Raw genomic sequence first — 17,201 nt, 5'->3', positions numbered from 1 at the left:
AAATCTCTGTAAGCAGCTTGCTTGTCTTCTGGCTCTCATGGCATGTGTTACCTTCCATGTGTTCATCCCCAGACCTGAGATGCAGTAACATCTTTACCGGCTGCAGAAGTCACTGTGAGAGCTGGCATTCCCAGTTCTGGGTTCTCCCTGATGTATTTACCCTGGTGAATGTATGGCAAGGAGTCAACCCCTCACAATGCCTGGCAGCCTTCTGTAATCATGAGAATCATGCACGAAACTGGGACTTACTGCTGACATGAGGAGAAATGTGGAAGATGCTGGAGGTCTGGGTTGAGGGAAAATGGAATACTATGTGCAAGTCACTTATGGCTAAAAATATAAAAATGAGTTACGGTGCATGGGAGAATACAAACCAAAAAATGACAGGAGCTACTGGATGCTCTTCACTGTTCATAGACATTCCAGTCTTCGTACTGAGCTCCTGCTTGGTAAATGGTGCTCCTCAGGCGGACATGGCTCATGGCTCCGAGTGCAATGGGAGCAGTAGGGTTCTCTCAGAGAAAGCAGTTGCTGAAGGGTACCCAGCCTGAAAGGCCATGTCAGGAGTGCCAGTTTCTCTGAGTTTAGTCATGTGCTGGAACTTCTTGCCACTGCTTTGCTGGATTTTGGTCGGCTAATGTCCTAGGAACTGGTACTGCAGGAGTTGGTGTCACAGTGAGGTCTGTGACTAGCAGGAGGATTCCATGGTGAGCAAGGAACATGTACTCCTACACAAATGTGGATTATACTTTTGGTGTTTTTAACTAGGGAAGTTTGTTTCTGGGTAGCAGGCAGTGTTCTGGCTTGGTGAGAATAAAGTACACTGTCTGAAATACCCCCTCCCTGATGGAATGTATGTGCTGCATTGCCAAGATACTACAGCAGTGGTGATGTTAACTGGTTTTCCCTTTTCCCAGAGATAGTGATATTGTCAGAGGTGCTGAAAAAGAGATAATCATGACATAGAAGATTTTTTTTTCCTTTAGGCAGATCAGTCCCTGCCGAGCTGCACGCTGCTGCGGAGCCTGTGGCGTAACTGGGTTCCCTTGCCGCCCCAGTGCCACCCGCTGGGGTGGCTCCCCAGCCCCACAGGTCCTGTGTGCAGCCTTTGCTCGGCAGTGCACCCTCCAGCCTGTACACACATCCTCAGCCAGCTCTCACAGTTCAAACTCAGCACCTTGTGGTCCCATTACATGATCTGCTAGGCTTCAGGATAAACCTGGCGGCCACAGCAGCGTTTTACAGCGTGGCAAATGGTAATTTCTCCATGTGGACTTCGGCTTTCTGCATTTCTTGAACTCAGTGCATAATTGAGTGAAATCATGTAAAAGTTTGATAAGTAAAAGGCCACAGAAAAATAAAATCTGGAACCATGCCTGGTAGCTGGAGATTTAAGAAATTCAGTTTAGAGGCAGAGGTTGAGCTGATTGTCTGCGCAGAGAAAAGTTATTAAAGTGAAAAGAGGTTTTCATTTTATCTGTTAAATTCATAACCCAGCAAGGAATGGATGCTAGAAAAAATTAAAGCAAGAATGCAGAAAACATGAAGATGATTAATTTTGATGCTTTTCTAGAACTCAGTCCTTTCTGAAGCAGAAAGCCCTAGGTGGTGGGGGGAACCGGGCACCTCCTGGGATGAAGCACCTGCCCTGCTCTGTGCACAGGGCAGAGCTGGGTCATGGCAGGTGTAAACCTTTAAATCTCTGGTATCTATCACTGGTTCTCCTTACTGTGGGGTTTGGACATCCATCAGGTTATATGGAATCAGAGATTTTCCACGTACATACACAGCCATTTGGGGAGAATTCAGGGGTGGTTCTCAGACAGGACACAGGGGCTTCTGGAGTTTTCCTGGCTTTACCACATCTCAGTCTCCCTGCAGCCCCTGGGCACTGCGCAGTGTGGCCGTGACACTCTGTGTAGCTCTTGTCTTTCTGACGTGGAGGCTTGGAACTGCTCAGCAGCCCCCTGTCAGCACAGTCTGCCAGGTGGAGATGGTAGCCCTGACATCAAAACTCTGCTCAAAGGGCTTTTAAGTTGTGTGAGGCTCTGTGCCTTCATTCAGCCATTGCAAAAGTACGTCATTACTGGGTAAAAAATGCTCAGTGGTGTCTCCCAGAAGTGTTCAAACATTAATTTTTGAATGTCTATCCAAGCTTCCAAGGAGTCTGACTTGGAGGAAGCCTTTTAATGGGGAAACAGACCTGTTTTTCAGGGAATTTCAGGAAAGACTGAGTCAAAATGACTGAGACTCCTGGATTAGCTTAGCTGGTTAGGGCATGGCACTGATAACACCAGGGTTGTGGGTATAATACCTGTGTGGGCCGTTCACTTAAGAGTTGGACTTGATGATTCTTGGGGGTCCCTTCCAACTCAGAATATTCTGTGATCAGTGATCTACTTGTTTTTTCTTTCCTCCACTTGAGAGTATTTTGCTTGGGTACCTAGCTCTGTGCTCTGGTAAACATTTAAATATGAAAATTATATTTCTTGGTTTTCTGCAGACTGTACTGCAGCTGCTGCATGCTAAAACGGTTGACACAAATAGAAAAAAACCCAACTGTATTATAAAAGTGCCAGCATGCACTTGCTATCATTAAGCAGAAAGTCTTCCTCTTTACCAGTAGATGAGGCTGGAATTTGGTTCATTACTATAGGAGGAGGACAGAACAACATACAGTGGCATTAAAATGAAATGCAGGTCCCTTCCTGGGAGCCCAGAATGCATTTACTTTAGTAACGAATATTTTGAAGAGGTCACTTATTCTACCTCCCAGTTCTGTTAGAATCATTCTACTATGATACTTGTTTACAAAATAAGGTTTGCACTTGCTTTTAATTCTTAAAAGCAGAGGAGAAACCTGAACTTGGCAAAGCCTTTCAAACTGCCGAATCAAGAACTAGCTGCTTGCAAAAAAAGGATTAAAACCTTTTAATCCTTTTGTGTGGGGGGGAAAAAAAAAAAAAGTTTATGTTTAATGTGGTAGGCGTGCTGGCAATATTAATTTTCATGTTTTTTCAAGCACAAGATTTCAGTTTTGTCTGTTTCCTGGTTCTGCATATCTTAGCAGGTTCTTTACCCTATGCAATATGCTTTATTAACTGTGAAGTTCTGAAGAAATTTGCAAATAAGAAAATGCAGCTATGCAAGGAAAAGTAAGTTGCTAGGAGCAGGCACAGCTGTTCTGTGCTGCATTAGGCAGTGTGGTGATGACTTGATTTTAGAGTCCCTTAGATGGGGGTTTTATTGTCTTGTCCTTTGTACATATTGTGTGCAAGAGAGAGGCAGCCTGAATTCAGGTACTGAATTTTGTGTATGATTAAATGAATGTTCTATATGTATGCATTTGAAAGCCCTTAAGTGAATGTTATGTAAATGGTGATAATTGGAGACTGTCTCCCTGCAATCCTTTCTCAAGCTGAATAAGGTCTAAGGCCAAAGGCCCAAATGCTTAATTGTATTAAACACAGAGGCTGAAAAATTTATTAACTCAGAAAGTGCGTATTACCAAGTTAATTGGAAGTGCCTTTAAGCTATTACCAGGTGGAAATTTGACTTCAGGTTTCAGTTTTAAATTAAAGCAGAAAACCATTCTGTGAGGCTGCTGGAAGGTCTGCAGTTAGAGCAGTACTGCTCTGCTCTCCTTTGTTTTTCTGCTCTGTGTAATGCTTAGTATAAATGCTGGGAAGTTAAAGCTGAACCCATATATAGATCTGGCTTTTTCCCAAAATACGTAACAGGCTGCACACACAAGCTGTGAGTGCTCTAGGGGAACGTAAAAGCAGAAGATGGGAAATGAAGGCAACCTCAGGTTCTGGAAGGATGTTTTACTGGGTTGTTTTCCTGCTTTGTTTTTAAGCAGTATTTTTCAGCTGTATGCAGGAGTGCTTTAGCTTTATGGTTCTTAGAATATTTTTCTTTTTTTGGTTACATGTTATTTCAGGTGCTGGAAGCAAGTAAGAATGATGTCATAAGAGAGGGATGGATTTAATTCCCCTCCACTCCCTTCGCCTGGACGAGAGTCAGTCAAAGCCCAGGGATTAGCCAGAGTTACGGATTTTCTTACTAAAACGTAAAGCAGCTCACACTGATAGCCAGCCAGGCACTTTGAGAAAGACACTGCAATTACAACAGCCTGGAAAAATAATGGAGAAAATTTGCCACCCCGTGTGCAAAATCTGTAGGCCCCCTGCAGTTGTGATATGGAGAAGAACCACCTCCCCACTGTGTTAAGGTCCAAGTTGTCTGCATAAAACTCCACAAATAAATCAGCGCCCAGAACGTGCCTTGCGCAGCATCCTCGTGTGATGGCTGCCTGAGACAATTCTGGTTCAGAATCGTCAGTTAATTTTAGGCGTTTCAACTTTGTCAACAATTTCCATGATTCATAAAGAGACCGAATTAGAAATTTACTCAAGTGCAATATTATGATGACAGGCTGTTGCTGTAGTTTATTAATATCCAGTAATCATGGCCTTTAACACTTGAGTGAGCTAATGGCTTTTAACCCATATTGCTGTGGAATAAGCAGGTTCATCCGAACATCAGCATTTAACAGGGAAGACTGAGTTTCTGCTGGTGATGGGTGGATTCACGTGTAACTGTCCAGACTGGAACGAGAAATACACAGGACACAGGAGGTTTTAAGATGTTTCTTCAAGAAGAAATTTAAAAGTACTTGATTTTGACTTAAACTCGTGAGTATAAAACCTGTGTTGGCAAAAGGGAAGAGAGGGCTTGCAAATGCCTGTCTGGGTGTGGAAGTTCCTGCTGTGTGTCTGCAGAGACACCTCAGCCCTGTCAAAGGCTTTGCCTTTAGGCTGGGCTTAGGCTCAGGAAAGAGCCTCTTTGCCACGATGGTGAAGAAACAGGAGTTGAAGATTGTCAGAATTTCTGAGCTTTAGTCATTACAAATGCTGATAAAAGTACATGTTTAACCTTACATGTACCCTTGCATTCTCCTTTAGTTAAGCTTACTCCAGATAAACAAAGCACAGTGGGTCTTGCCTGCTGAAATGAATGCCTTGAATCTTAGTTCAGTGTGTTTTCTGCTGGTGTTTAGAGAGAAGCACTGCTTCTGCTGGATGACTGCTTTTGTTATTTTTGTAATGTAATTTTTTTACTGAAAGTTAAAGAGGTCATTGAACATGTTAAAAGATCTACTTCTTGGAATTTTGGATATTAATCATTCACTTTATTTGATTTCATTTTGTACAAACTCAGAAGTTATCTCTGAGTAACTTCATGGAAGTCAGGAGAAGGCGGCGAGGAGAAATGCAACTTGCTCTCAGATAATGTTTGTAGATTTGATTATCATGGTCATTCACACTCGAAGCTGGAAAACCCAACCACTAAAATTGGATTGAAATAGCAGAATCATTTGTCCTAGCTGTTGGGAATCTCTTAAGCATTAAAACATAATAAAATAAGATCATAAAAAAAGAAGAAGAAATATGCAGGTAACATGAGGTAACCTGTAATTCAGATTGATCTGAAGAATATGTTGAATTTGAAGTGCCATTTTCTATGATTGGGGTGCTGTTAAGAGTTTTTTTTAAAGTGGATGGGAGAAAGGGTTATGATCCATATCCTGGATAAAAAGAAAATCGTGTAGGTATCTGAGCATGGAACACAACACCCCACCACATATATTTGCATTTATTTAATAAGTACTTTGCACCAAACAATAAAGGACAAAAGTTTCATTTACAAAGTGCTATCATCTTAGTGAAATAAAACCAAAATAGGAGAAATAAGGAATGAATTAGCATTGTGCTCACTGAGACCCACAGAGGCTTTACTAAGCTATTGTTAAAGAAATGTTATTACAAGGCTCAAACAGGCTCTTCCTACATATAAATTATCCAAGAATAAAATGTGCAAGTTTGAAAAAATGTATTTTGCTAAACAGTATTCCTGCTAATCACAAAGGAGCAGGAACTACATTTAAACAATGGTGGGTTTATTGCAAGGACAACATAAGGATGCCAAACGTAAGGACAGCTGGAGGGCCCACTGACTTGTCCCCTGCCCTGCAGTGGATGCCTAGGAGGAGAATCACCGTTTAGCTTTCTCCAGGGTATCTTTCCAGTAGGCATCCACCCATGTACAAATATCAGTCATTCAGGATCGTAAAGGAAACCGAGAAATGCCTTAGCTGTTTATAAAAGCATGGGCCACCTCTTCTAGACCACTTTATTTCCACTTCAAAGTCAGTCATGAACATGAGAAAGTCTGTGTCATTATTGGTTTCTTCCCAGTGTTATAACTGAGCCACATCATAATTTTTCACATATTTGTCCTGACAGCAGCCATGTGAGAACAGCAGGTTGGTTTTACAGAGGAAGGTGAGGCACAGTTGTGCCTTTGTGTATGAGACAGGGAAGGTTAAAGGCAGGGATTTAAACCTGCATTTCATAATTCCCAGGCTCAGAAAATGATTTCATTGTGATCTGTTCATTCCAGTGTCAATAATTTCTTATTATTCATTTAGCCCAGGCACCTAAATAAGATTGCCCATGCCTATTGTATGCCCTTATCCAGTTCATCTTGTATTGCAACTGTAATTTTTTTGTGCACAGAGGAGTCTACTTCCAATCTTAATTTAGCTCGAGTTGTAAAAGCTTTCGGATAAAAATAAAAGCTTCCCTCTCCTACAACACAAGTCTTATTTTTGGCTGCCCATCTATTTAGAGTAGTGAGAACTTCTACCACAAGGACAGATTTTTTCTTTAAAATCTCTCAGCAGGTGTGTGTTCATAGAACACTTAATTGCAGACATGTTCAGTAATACATTTTTCCTCAAACCTGTATGTGACCTTTTGGAAAAATGGCATCCACAGGAACAGAAGGAACATTATGTTGCCAGTCCTTGAATTAAAATTTTTGGATGAGGAATATTTGGTGTGGGTGCTAAATACTGAAAATGCATCAGAATTCCATTTAATTTTCCCTTTTTTTTTAAGGAAATGATGGATCTTTGAAATAAAACAAATTAACATTTGTTTATATTATGTATCTTTATATTGGCATATATAAATTTTTGGCTCTTAGAGAATTACAAGGAAACCTATTTTATGTGACAATTGTGTGCTTAATGCTTATCAAAATGCAAGCATCTGTGCTAAATACCCAGGACCCAGCATTATTTTTCAAGGATCTGGCTAGTATTCAAGTCAGGTAATGCAAATCATATGTTACTCCTCAAAGACCATGGTTCTATATGAAAGACACCTTGCCAGGTTACAGGGAGGCTACACCTCTGTCCTCAGCCTGGAAGGAAATCTGACAAGAGATAGTTTTCTCCCTGGGAAAGTCCTTTGGGTTCACTAAGAAGCTGCACAGCCTAAAAACAGCACATGTGATGGACTGAACTTACCCGGTAAAGAATGGAAAACCTGGGAAAGGGAATTGAAATTTTACTCTTCTAGTACAGATGTTTGGTAGGGCAGATTTTAAAACAGTGCTGAGATGGTTTTCTGATTTATAAGAATTGTTTCACAACAAATTTTCCAGAATAGCTGGGAGTAACAGTGTTTTTATATATAACATACAGGTGAGAGAGACATCTTCATGGCTGTGCCTGGCTCTGAGGTGCCCTGCAGGACAGGTGTCAGTGACTCTCCAGGAAACCTCAGGTTCTATCTCTGAGGGCTTCAGATTCCCCTCCCAAGCCCATCACACTTTGTTTTGCAGGGAAGGGCAGACAAGAGCCGTATTGGTTAGAGCATACCTGACTGTCTCTGGCTTTCTTTGCATGTTCTTGCTGACCTTTTAAAATACAATTCAGAGGAGCTTTTGTTTCGAATGTGTCACACACCCAGTTCAGGACAGTGTATGAGTTTTGTGCTATTTTTCCAGGATAGTTCAGTAGAGTGGTGTGTGCCTAAATCTCTGCAAGCATCTCGTGCATGCCATGAGGCTCTCCTTGGGATTCACTTTATAGGATTATCCACAAATCTGTGCTTGCTCGGCAAGTGGCTTATTTAACACTACAAAATGTGAAAGGAAAGTATTTTCTTCTGAAATGTTGCTTTTTGGTTTTATTTTAATTTCTCAATGGAGAGCATGTCTGAGCAAGTAGTTATTTTTCTGCCCCAAGCCAAATAAGATGAAGCCAGTTTCTTTCAAGAGAAAGAAATGCTCTATTTTTTACAGTCTTTCTCCTCAGAACTGTGTTGTTCCCATAAGCTTTCCAGAATAATTTCATTTTGAGCAAAGACCAAATGGGGAAAATTTCAGCCAAGAAGGTGAAAGTTTTCCCATTCTCCTGCCTGAAGCTTATGAGTGAATAGAAATGAGAGCAGTGACTTCTACTCCTGGAGTAATAGGACCTTGGTTTTGAAGTGAGGAGCAAGAATTAGTTGAGAGGGCTAAGCCTGAATGTGCTCCAGGGATCTGTCACTGAGCAGAGAGGCTAGGGAGAGAAAGACTGGAGTAGTTTGGACTTAGGGGATCTGTGCCAGTCTGGAGTTGCTACTCCATGTGATGAAGTAAGTGAAGGTGGGTGTGATGGGCACCCAGCCATCCAGCACCTCTCTCTGCTGTCATCCAAGGCTTGCTCGGGAGGTTCTCTCAAGCTGGTATTTCAGAGATTTGTCCTTGAAATACAATAGCTTTTTCCTTTCCCCCCACCCCTTAAGCTTTCAACAGAAGTTTTTCAGTTTTGGTCCATAGGTTATCAGGGAAAGGACAGGTTTTCACTGCAAAAGACACTTCAGTTCCTTATATTTATATGTAGCATGTTTGAGCAAAAAACAATTTAAATAAAGATTTCCTACATGCATAATCTTCTATGGACACTCTGGTCATTTTGGATTTACGGAGAGGGAAAAGACAACACGTAGGTTACTTCTGTATTTTCAGTACATCCTTATTTTTTCTGACTGTGTTTCTAGGGCTATCCTAAAGGGTGCAAATGCTCAAAATGGGCTAAAAAAGGCAGCTTGTACCATGATCTGGCCCTATCCCCAGTGTTACCCTTTGGAGATAACTAGTGATAGTTTCATGGCAGCTTCCTCTGGGCAGTGGAGTAACAGAGGTGTTGGTTGGAAGGGAGATGTGGAGGTTGTCTAGTCTACTTAACATGCATTTTTCACGGACACCAGGAGTTTAGTGGATGCTCTGTTGCACTTGTGTTAGCTCTCACTGAGATAAGTTTGAGGATTTGCTGTAACAGTTACCAATCAGTATAAAAATATGTATGCTCATGCTCTACTCTATTGTCCTGGGGCCAGAACTCAGGGTTATAGGTTTGCTTAATTAGTACTTTCCTTCCATTTCAAAACTTCAGGGCATAGAAATGTTTAAAATGTCTTTGTAGAAATACCCTTTCCCAGACTGAGAATTTGGTTTATATACAGGTGTGCTTCTGCGACCAGTCTCGGAAGATTTAGATGGTTTCCAGAAATCAGTGTCGCTCAATTAAATGTGCAGGGGGAAAAAAGATTCATTGCAACAATGTAAAATCAAGGCAGCAGGTTTTTTAGGTTTTACTGCAGGTGAACGTTCAGTTTCCTTTTGTTCTGGATTTAATGGTATTGATTTTTTTTTTTTAACGTACAAAAGGAAAGTAAGTCCTCAGTGTATGTGCTGGGGAGTGAGTATATAAGTCAGAGATCTAATTGCATTGTATTCTTCAAGGACAAAAGTTTTTGGATTCTGCTGTATTAGCCATTTGAAAAAAATTACACTATTTTACTAAGATCACAGAGTAAATAACAGAAAATCAGAAAACCAAATCAGCTGCTGAAGTGCAATACAAGACATCAGCTCGGCACACTGCATAGCAAAACAGTCAATCATAATGCCATCACTAGCAGCCTGAACGGTAAATTAACATTTCTCTGGAATAGAGGAGAGGTGAATAAACAGAGATATATGTAAATACAAACTAAGTAGAAATAGACATGATTATAGATGAGTAAATATGTGGAATCAGCATCAGTTAAGCAAGCAGACTTAATAATTGCTTGCTGTTCATGTCAGGACAATGTGCCAAAGCCTTTAGACAGCAGCCATCAAGTCTTAAAAGGCATTTTCTGGGTTTTGAACACAGTCCTGGGGCTCTCTTCACCAAAGATGGCAAAATTCAGTACATTTTTGTGAGGAGTTTCTGTGGTGAGGCCAGGTCTGTGATACTCCTTCGCAGAAGCTTGCTGAGGACAGAGCACATGTATCCACTTCTGCGTAGGCAGTGCTGACCTTGGTGGATCCGCTGTCTGCCAAGGCCTTTTGGAAATCAGGCTGAGCCAGCAGCGGTAGCAGAGGTCCAGGTCTGCGTTGTAATGTCTCAGTGACTTCCAGACCCGCCGGGCTTGGGGCTGGCGTGTTCCCGCGTGGCTGCTTGGTGGCTCCCCAGCCCATGTTGAGCAATGGATGTTGCAGGTTTTGAAGGGTTCTGCTGCCTCCACAGCGGCTGACCACCAGCCCCCTCCGCTATGTGTGGCCTCAGCTGCTGGGTGAGTCTCCAGGTGGTGATGACTGGTCTGGCCTTGTCCCTCCCTCTGAAACCAGTGGGTTGACCTCAGCCAGCTGCAGACCTGGCTGTGGGCTCCAGGAAATACCTGCTTGGCTGTGGTGTCTCCGTGGGCTGCAGGGCAATACCTGCTCAGGCACCTGGAGCTCCTCATGCCCCTCTGGCTGCTTCTCACACTTTTTACCTCATTCCTCGCACCTGTGAGGTGTTTGGCCCTTTCTTAACCTGTTACCACAGAGGCAGTGCCATGACAAGCCTGTCTGTGCCATGCTGTGGGGCCATGGTGGGACTGCTGTGTCCAGCACAGGGCAGCCCTGACCTCTCTTCAAGGCCCATTTTGCAGCACACCCCAGCACCCCTCACAGACAGTGATGCCATGTGAGAGAAACAAGCATCCTGGGCGTTTGGCAGTCTCCCTGGCCTGGGACACGTGCACTGGGGCAAGGCAGAGCCTGGTCTCTGGGCTTTGTCAAAAGCAGGGAGGATTGAAGTAGCTCACTTGGTTGGAGTGGCTGTGTGTGTTGTCGCACCATGCCACACTGCCAGGACCAGGGTTCAGCAGAAGCAGTGTGGGCTAAACCAGAAGGTGGGACTAAGGTTGAGGATGTGCCACGGTTTCAGCCAGGTCTCCAAGGGCTGCAGCTTAGGGGTGAAATTGTGCACTGCACTTGCTGAGGGAGAGGCGCTGTCTCCTGAGCTCTGCCGGATCCTGCCCTGAGCCACTGCTTTCCACACGCTGCTTGGAAAAGAAGAAACCGTCTTTTTGTCAGATTAGGAGACCAAATCTGTTCCTCTGAAGTTTTGATGTCCCTGGAGCTCCTTCTAGGGGTTCAGGTGCCAGTGTCTGGAGGCGGCGAGGAGGGTGAGGAGCAGAGCACTACTCCTGGCCTCTTCGGTAGCTGCCACCGCCTGCCTGGCTCAACTGCAACTGCACTCACAAAATTTAAATCTCATATGTTAGAAAAATGCATTTAAAGGCTGTCTTTGTTTGGGATTGCTGAACTTGTATCCTTCCTAGATCAGGGAAATTCTACCCTCAGTTTGTCTAGAGTTCACAGCACCTGGGCTGACAGATGTCTTGACCCTGTTCCTCAAGGACACCCTTGTGGATGTGTCTAGAATGTGAAGGTACAAAACCACCAGCAGCTCTGCTGGGGTCTTTGGCTTGTTTTCTTGGGGTTGAATAGGTTTCTTCTTTTAACTCAGGCTCCTTTCTATGAGCCAGCAGCTGTCTCTGACCTGTTTATAGGTCAGGTTCATCTTTGAGGTGGTTTATCAGAATTGTATTTGAAACACAGCCATAGTGTGACCAGTGCATGGAATGGCATCATAAGTGGACTCTGTTAACTCTCCCTGTGGAGTTAAATGTTTTAGGGGTTTATAGGAAGATGGGATCATTAAATGCTTCTCACAAGGACAAAGCAGTGTTTCAAGATGATCCTCTGATTACATAGTGCAAAATTTCCCCATACAGCAAGTACAGAAGAAAAATGCAACTATTCAACCTTGATGCATAGTTTTATCCATCTGAATCTGTTATGTAAATCTTGAAGGCACAGCTCTATTTTCATGAGATTTTTAATTCATTATTTAAATGTTATATGATACTTTTTTTTTTTTTCTTTTACTGAGTCTTTCATGCCTGAATGCCACTTTGGTTTCTTTGCTGACTTTTACTTCTAGTGATTAGTTTCTTAACAAGCATAGGCTAGCCTCTGCAGGTTTCCAGATACTTAAACTGTAGGATTTTTATGTCAGTCCACATTTAAAATGAAACTAAATGTTGTTATTTGTACACTTAAAACTGTATCTGTTAATTTTTATGGATGTGTTAACAGCTTTCAATAAAACTAATGTCAAGCTATGGTGCATTTCACAGGTCTTGTGTGTCAGGTATTCTGTAATTTCTAGTGCTGTGACCATGGTATAAATCTGCAAAAATCCATTTATTAAAAAATAAACCATAAAAATGGTTCCAAATTGTCATATACCTGAATGAATGCCCAGGGGACAGGGGGGAGCCTTCTATTGCTCTCATTCATAGGCAAGCCAGATGGACTTTATTCATTTTAGGAGAAAAAGGTACTCAAGCAGAAACTGTCCTTGTCATGTTGCAGTCTGCACTGAATTTGTGTGGCTGAGACCATTCAACCTGGATTTGTACGAAGAGCACGAGTTATCTTATAATTTATATTAACATGACACATTCCATGCTTATCTGATGTTATGTCCTCATGCGGGTGATTTGGTTATTTTTCCAGGCAAACCAACGTTTATGAAGGCTCCTGAAGATCAGATTGGGATTTCTGGAGGAGTGGCCTCTTTTGTGTGTCAGGCAACAGGAGAGCCCAAACCTCGTATCACGTGGATGAAGAAGGGGAAGAAAGTCAGTTCTCAGCGGTTTGAGGTAATTACCAAAAGGAAAAAAAGAGGGAAAAAAAAATAAGAAAAGGCAGCCCAAACGCGAAAATTTGCTAATCAATCTAATCCTCACAGATCGTAATTGCACCATAATCATCACTGCAACCTGGGTACCTCTTCATCACTACAATACAGAGTGTGAAGCTTTAGTGTAGAGCAAGTTTCCTTCCCTGCAGCAATGCAATCTGTAGAGCAGGTGGTGTCCTTTGAGCATGATGCTTGAAACACACCAAGAGGACATCCTCCTTCAGGTGGGAGACTGGGGCTTACAGAGAACTGGGTGGCAGATAAGAGTTGGTTGTAGCAGTATTTTTCTGTTTCCCTTGTCAGAATTTATAAGGTACTTCTTTGACCTACAATCCCCAGTGGAATTCAAAAGTGAGATGCCAAAAAACTGCTGGAAATCTTTCTAAGTGATGGCTACTGCCATCCCTCCCACAAAGGTACTTGGAAGGGGAATGGTGAAGAGTTAGTTGACATTCCTGTGAGCTAAAGTAGGAGAGAAAGGAAGGGAGAAGAGCAGTATCAGAAGAATCTTTGAAAAAGGGTCCAATTTCATTTATATTTTACATAGCAAATATATTTTGACTGACTTTCTCCGCCTTTTTCTCTGCTTTCCTGTTCTCGTGTTGGGCTCCCTTCTCTAAAATTGCCCTTGCAAATGTGACCCTTCTACAATTCTGCTGCCTTTCCTCTAATCCCTTGTCTTTGATGTTTTTGCTTTCCTGACTGGAGCACAAGATGACTTTGCTGCCCAGAATGGATTGAATTCAAGTCACCAATTTTAATCATGATTTTGTATGTGAGCAGAAAACCTTGATTAAAGTAATCAATTTTAATCTTGTTTTACATTGTTATTTTTCCTTGGTAAAGGTTTTGTTGTATAGTAACTATTTAAACATCCTAATTTGTAAGTAGATACAACCTTTATAGTGAATTTGGTGCTTGTTGTGGCTGACCAGAAGGCTATGCCATATTATATGCATTTATATGAGCAATTTCATACCTTTGTTTACATCAGTTTGGATACATAGCTTGTGTCAGAAGATAGTGATTTTTTTTTTTCCTAAGTAACTATTATTTTCACTTCATTTTTAGTCTTAATTAGGGAAAACTCAGAAGTAAGTTTAAATGGAGAAAAAACCCAAATTTGATGTCCACATGCTAAGTTGTAGCACAGAAGAGGTATCTGTCTTTAGCAAATTAACAACATTTTGGTCTCAGTGTCTGTCTGGCCTTTAGTAGTTTTAGCTCTGTTCCTATCACACAGTGTTTGTTCAAAGGGTAGTGAGGCAAAAGGAGCTTTTCTGCTGTTTCATCTCTTAGCTTTTTAGTCCTTATCACTGAAGTGAATTAATCTCTGTAGCTGACTTTGTCTTATTTTAAAATTTAGCAATAGCTCTGTCCTTCGTAAAGATTTAGTATATTGTCACAGTTTCATGTTTTATTTAAAAATTAGTGTTTTTTAAAAATTAATTCTTTAAATTGCATTATGGTGATATTCATATTTCTCTTTCATTACCTGACTGTATTGGGGTTTTCTTCTTGAAACAGAGGGGCTGTTCCTTCCAGCATGAGGAATAACAGATTTTTTAGTGGTCTTTTGATACCTTTTGATTTCTTCCTATTTCTCCTGTCACTGCAGAGTCTTGTGGTGCATTGTTTTCCTCCTTCCTGCTCTCTTTCTCTTGATCTTTATGCTGTGGGGAGTGCTCCTAAACAGGCCCTTGAAGATAGGGTGAAAGTTTTGCATTGGTGTAGCAGTCCTAGGTTGACATCTGTGTCTGGAAGGAAGGATCCCTCAAGTCTCTTCATCTCCACTTCAGTTCCCCAGGGACAGGAGTGGGTGGCATCTGCCTTTCCCTCATGCTGTCACTATCTGTAGATCAGGTAGTATTTCCAACTTTTGCTGTACTCTGTAATAGGAGGAGGGTGAGTTTGGCATTAATAGTGGCTTGAGGCTGTGCCTTCACAGCCTTGCTGTTACAAAACAGTGATCCAGCTACAAATTAATAAATACCTTTTTCTTCCATGTATAAGTCAGAGTAATGCATTTTGCAGCTTAGCGGGATGGATGGAAAGGCAATGATTTATTAAAGACTTAATTTATTATGCTGGGGAAGGAAGTGTAATTACATCATTGTTGATTATACCAGAGTTGCAAAGTACCCAGTACTGAGGGACATTAAAACCCTTCGCTCTGCTGGAGTTAGCATGTGCTGTAGGTGCTCCAGGTTTTACTCGAGTTTTGTTACTGTTTCCCTGGCAATCCCGCAGGAGTGTATCATTCTCCTCTTCCATCAAGGTGAAAGTTGGCACTAAATTGTTATCAGTGATTAGTAAAATCATTAGTGCAAATATGGCTCAGATGTTTTAAATCATCAGATTCACATCTTTATTACCAGGTTGATAATTTGTCAACCTTAATTGATCCATAAAGAACCTCATTGGATCTTCATTTGTTCTGGCCTCCTCAAAGGACAAACACGTTCTTGACACTGAAATTTTTGTGCTACTGGATTTGGAACACTTAACTTACTGCATGGTATTTTAGAGCTTACAGGCTTGTTTTGTTTTGGTTTTTGTTCTTCAACCCCTAGATTGTTTTGACTTTCAGTGTTTGTTGCAGAAGATAGCAGTAATGAAGTGCTTTCTTTTCATTTTCAAAGGTTATCGAGTTCGATGATGGATCAGGATCGGTTCTGCGGATACAGCCCCTGCGTGTTCATCGAGATGAAGCTATCTATGAGTGCACAGCCACCAACAGCGTGGGGGAGATAAACACGAGTGCCAAGTTAACGGTGTTAGAAGGTAAGGGGGAAATTTCTGCATGCCTTAAGTGGCAGGAGATGTGGCTTTGGCAGCTACATATGCTGCATTTAAATGGCCTGGTGATATTCTAGCTTGATTTGGTAAAGCTGTGTTTTTCCTGCAGCAGCTGCTATAATTTCTCCTGTAGTAGAACATCGTATTTTTGAGACAATCATGGAAGGATTGCGGCTTCTGAACTGTCTTTAGAGTGTTTTTTGTTGTCTGATTGAGATGTGTCATTTCTGACTTGGAGGGCTATCTACAGAGACGTTTGTATACTTTTCTCATCTGTTTGCTTTCATGTAATACCCATCTTCAGGGTATCCAAGTATTGTATCTGACAATCAGAGACTTAATCTATGTTGCTGCACCTTCTGGATTAAATCAGCACGTAGATTTTTCAGGTTACTCTTCAGGTTTTTATTTTGATGTGAAACTTAGTTGTGTTTATTTTTCACTGTACTCACAACTTTTAATTCTATCTTTCCTGTTAAAGAATAGATTTTCCTCCTTGCCTGCTATATGAGAAGGTTTTATTTTGTTGGCTGTGTTGTTTCTGCTAAATGTTTGTGGAAAAAGAGTTTATTAGATATGAACAGGCTTGTGAACACTTGAGTTTTTAATATTAAATTGTCAGATTTATTTTCTGCTTTTAAGGAAAGATGGGTTTTTTCCAGCACGTCAGTGTGTTCTATCATTTGGGGGTATATATATATATATATGATTTTGTAAATGTACTGTGGTGTTACAATCTGGGGCATTTTACCCCTTACAAGCAGGAAAAGGCTTAGCCAAATTGCTTGTTGTTAATAGATTGATGTAGAAACTTCTAAGTAATGAAAAAAACTAGACTGGAAAGTGTTTACTGTTGTAGGATTTTGAATCAGAGGAGAGTGGTTATCCCAGTGGTGAGTGTGCCAGCCACACATGACAAGTTGCCTATTGTTCCTTGTTTTCCCATCCCCATTTATAGCATGGAGGTAATCATATTTTCCTTTCTGCTCTGTGACAAAGAATACATTAAACAACTGTAATGTGCTCAGGCACCGTGGTGATGGGAATCATAGAAATCATTCAATACCTGATGTGATTGTGTATCTTGTTTCTGGAGGTGGGGCATCTTAAAGATCGGCTTGCTCTCCAGTAATAGTATTATTAAGAATAGGATAACAAGTGCTATAGACTTGAAAATTATTGGGGGACAAAAATCACATTCTTTTGGTTACTTCTTGACTTTGCAGCAGTGTATGCGAGTGCATAAAGCTCAGAGCAGTTTGTGTGCAGATCTGCATTTAAATGCTTCCTGCAACTGGGTTTTTGTGATACTGGATGCTCGAATACCACGCTTCCATGCGCATTCCTGTTTCCTTTGGTGGTAGTTGTATCTTGGATATGTATGCACATGCACACACCCGCTAATAATTTATTTGCTCTGTGTTAAGTGTTCAAAGGCCCACAGAGACATGCCTTGCATCAAGGAGCACGACAGTAT

General features: G+C 41.6%; 1 protein-coding gene across 8 annotated transcripts in view; it reads left to right on the top strand.

Moving 5' to 3' along the window:
* PTPRF (protein tyrosine phosphatase receptor type F) overlaps positions 1–17,201 on the top strand; it is a 375,361-nt gene that overhangs the window by 169,506 nt on the left and 188,654 nt on the right. For all 8 annotated transcript variants that reach the window (XM_058421775.1, XM_040073022.1, XM_040073025.2 and 5 more), the window contains exons 4-5: positions 12,739–12,884; positions 15,568–15,709. In XM_058421775.1, coding sequence (XP_058277758.1) covers positions 12,739–12,884; positions 15,568–15,709 — 288 coding nt within the window. The remainder of the gene's footprint in view (positions 1–12,738; positions 12,885–15,567; positions 15,710–17,201) is intronic.

This window comes from Hirundo rustica, chromosome 9, assembly GCF_015227805.2.
Source record: "Hirundo rustica isolate bHirRus1 chromosome 9, bHirRus1.pri.v3, whole genome shotgun sequence".
Classification (NCBI taxonomy): domain Eukaryota; kingdom Metazoa; phylum Chordata; class Aves; order Passeriformes; family Hirundinidae; genus Hirundo; species Hirundo rustica.
This window is presented reverse-complemented; position numbering and strand designations above follow the sequence as displayed.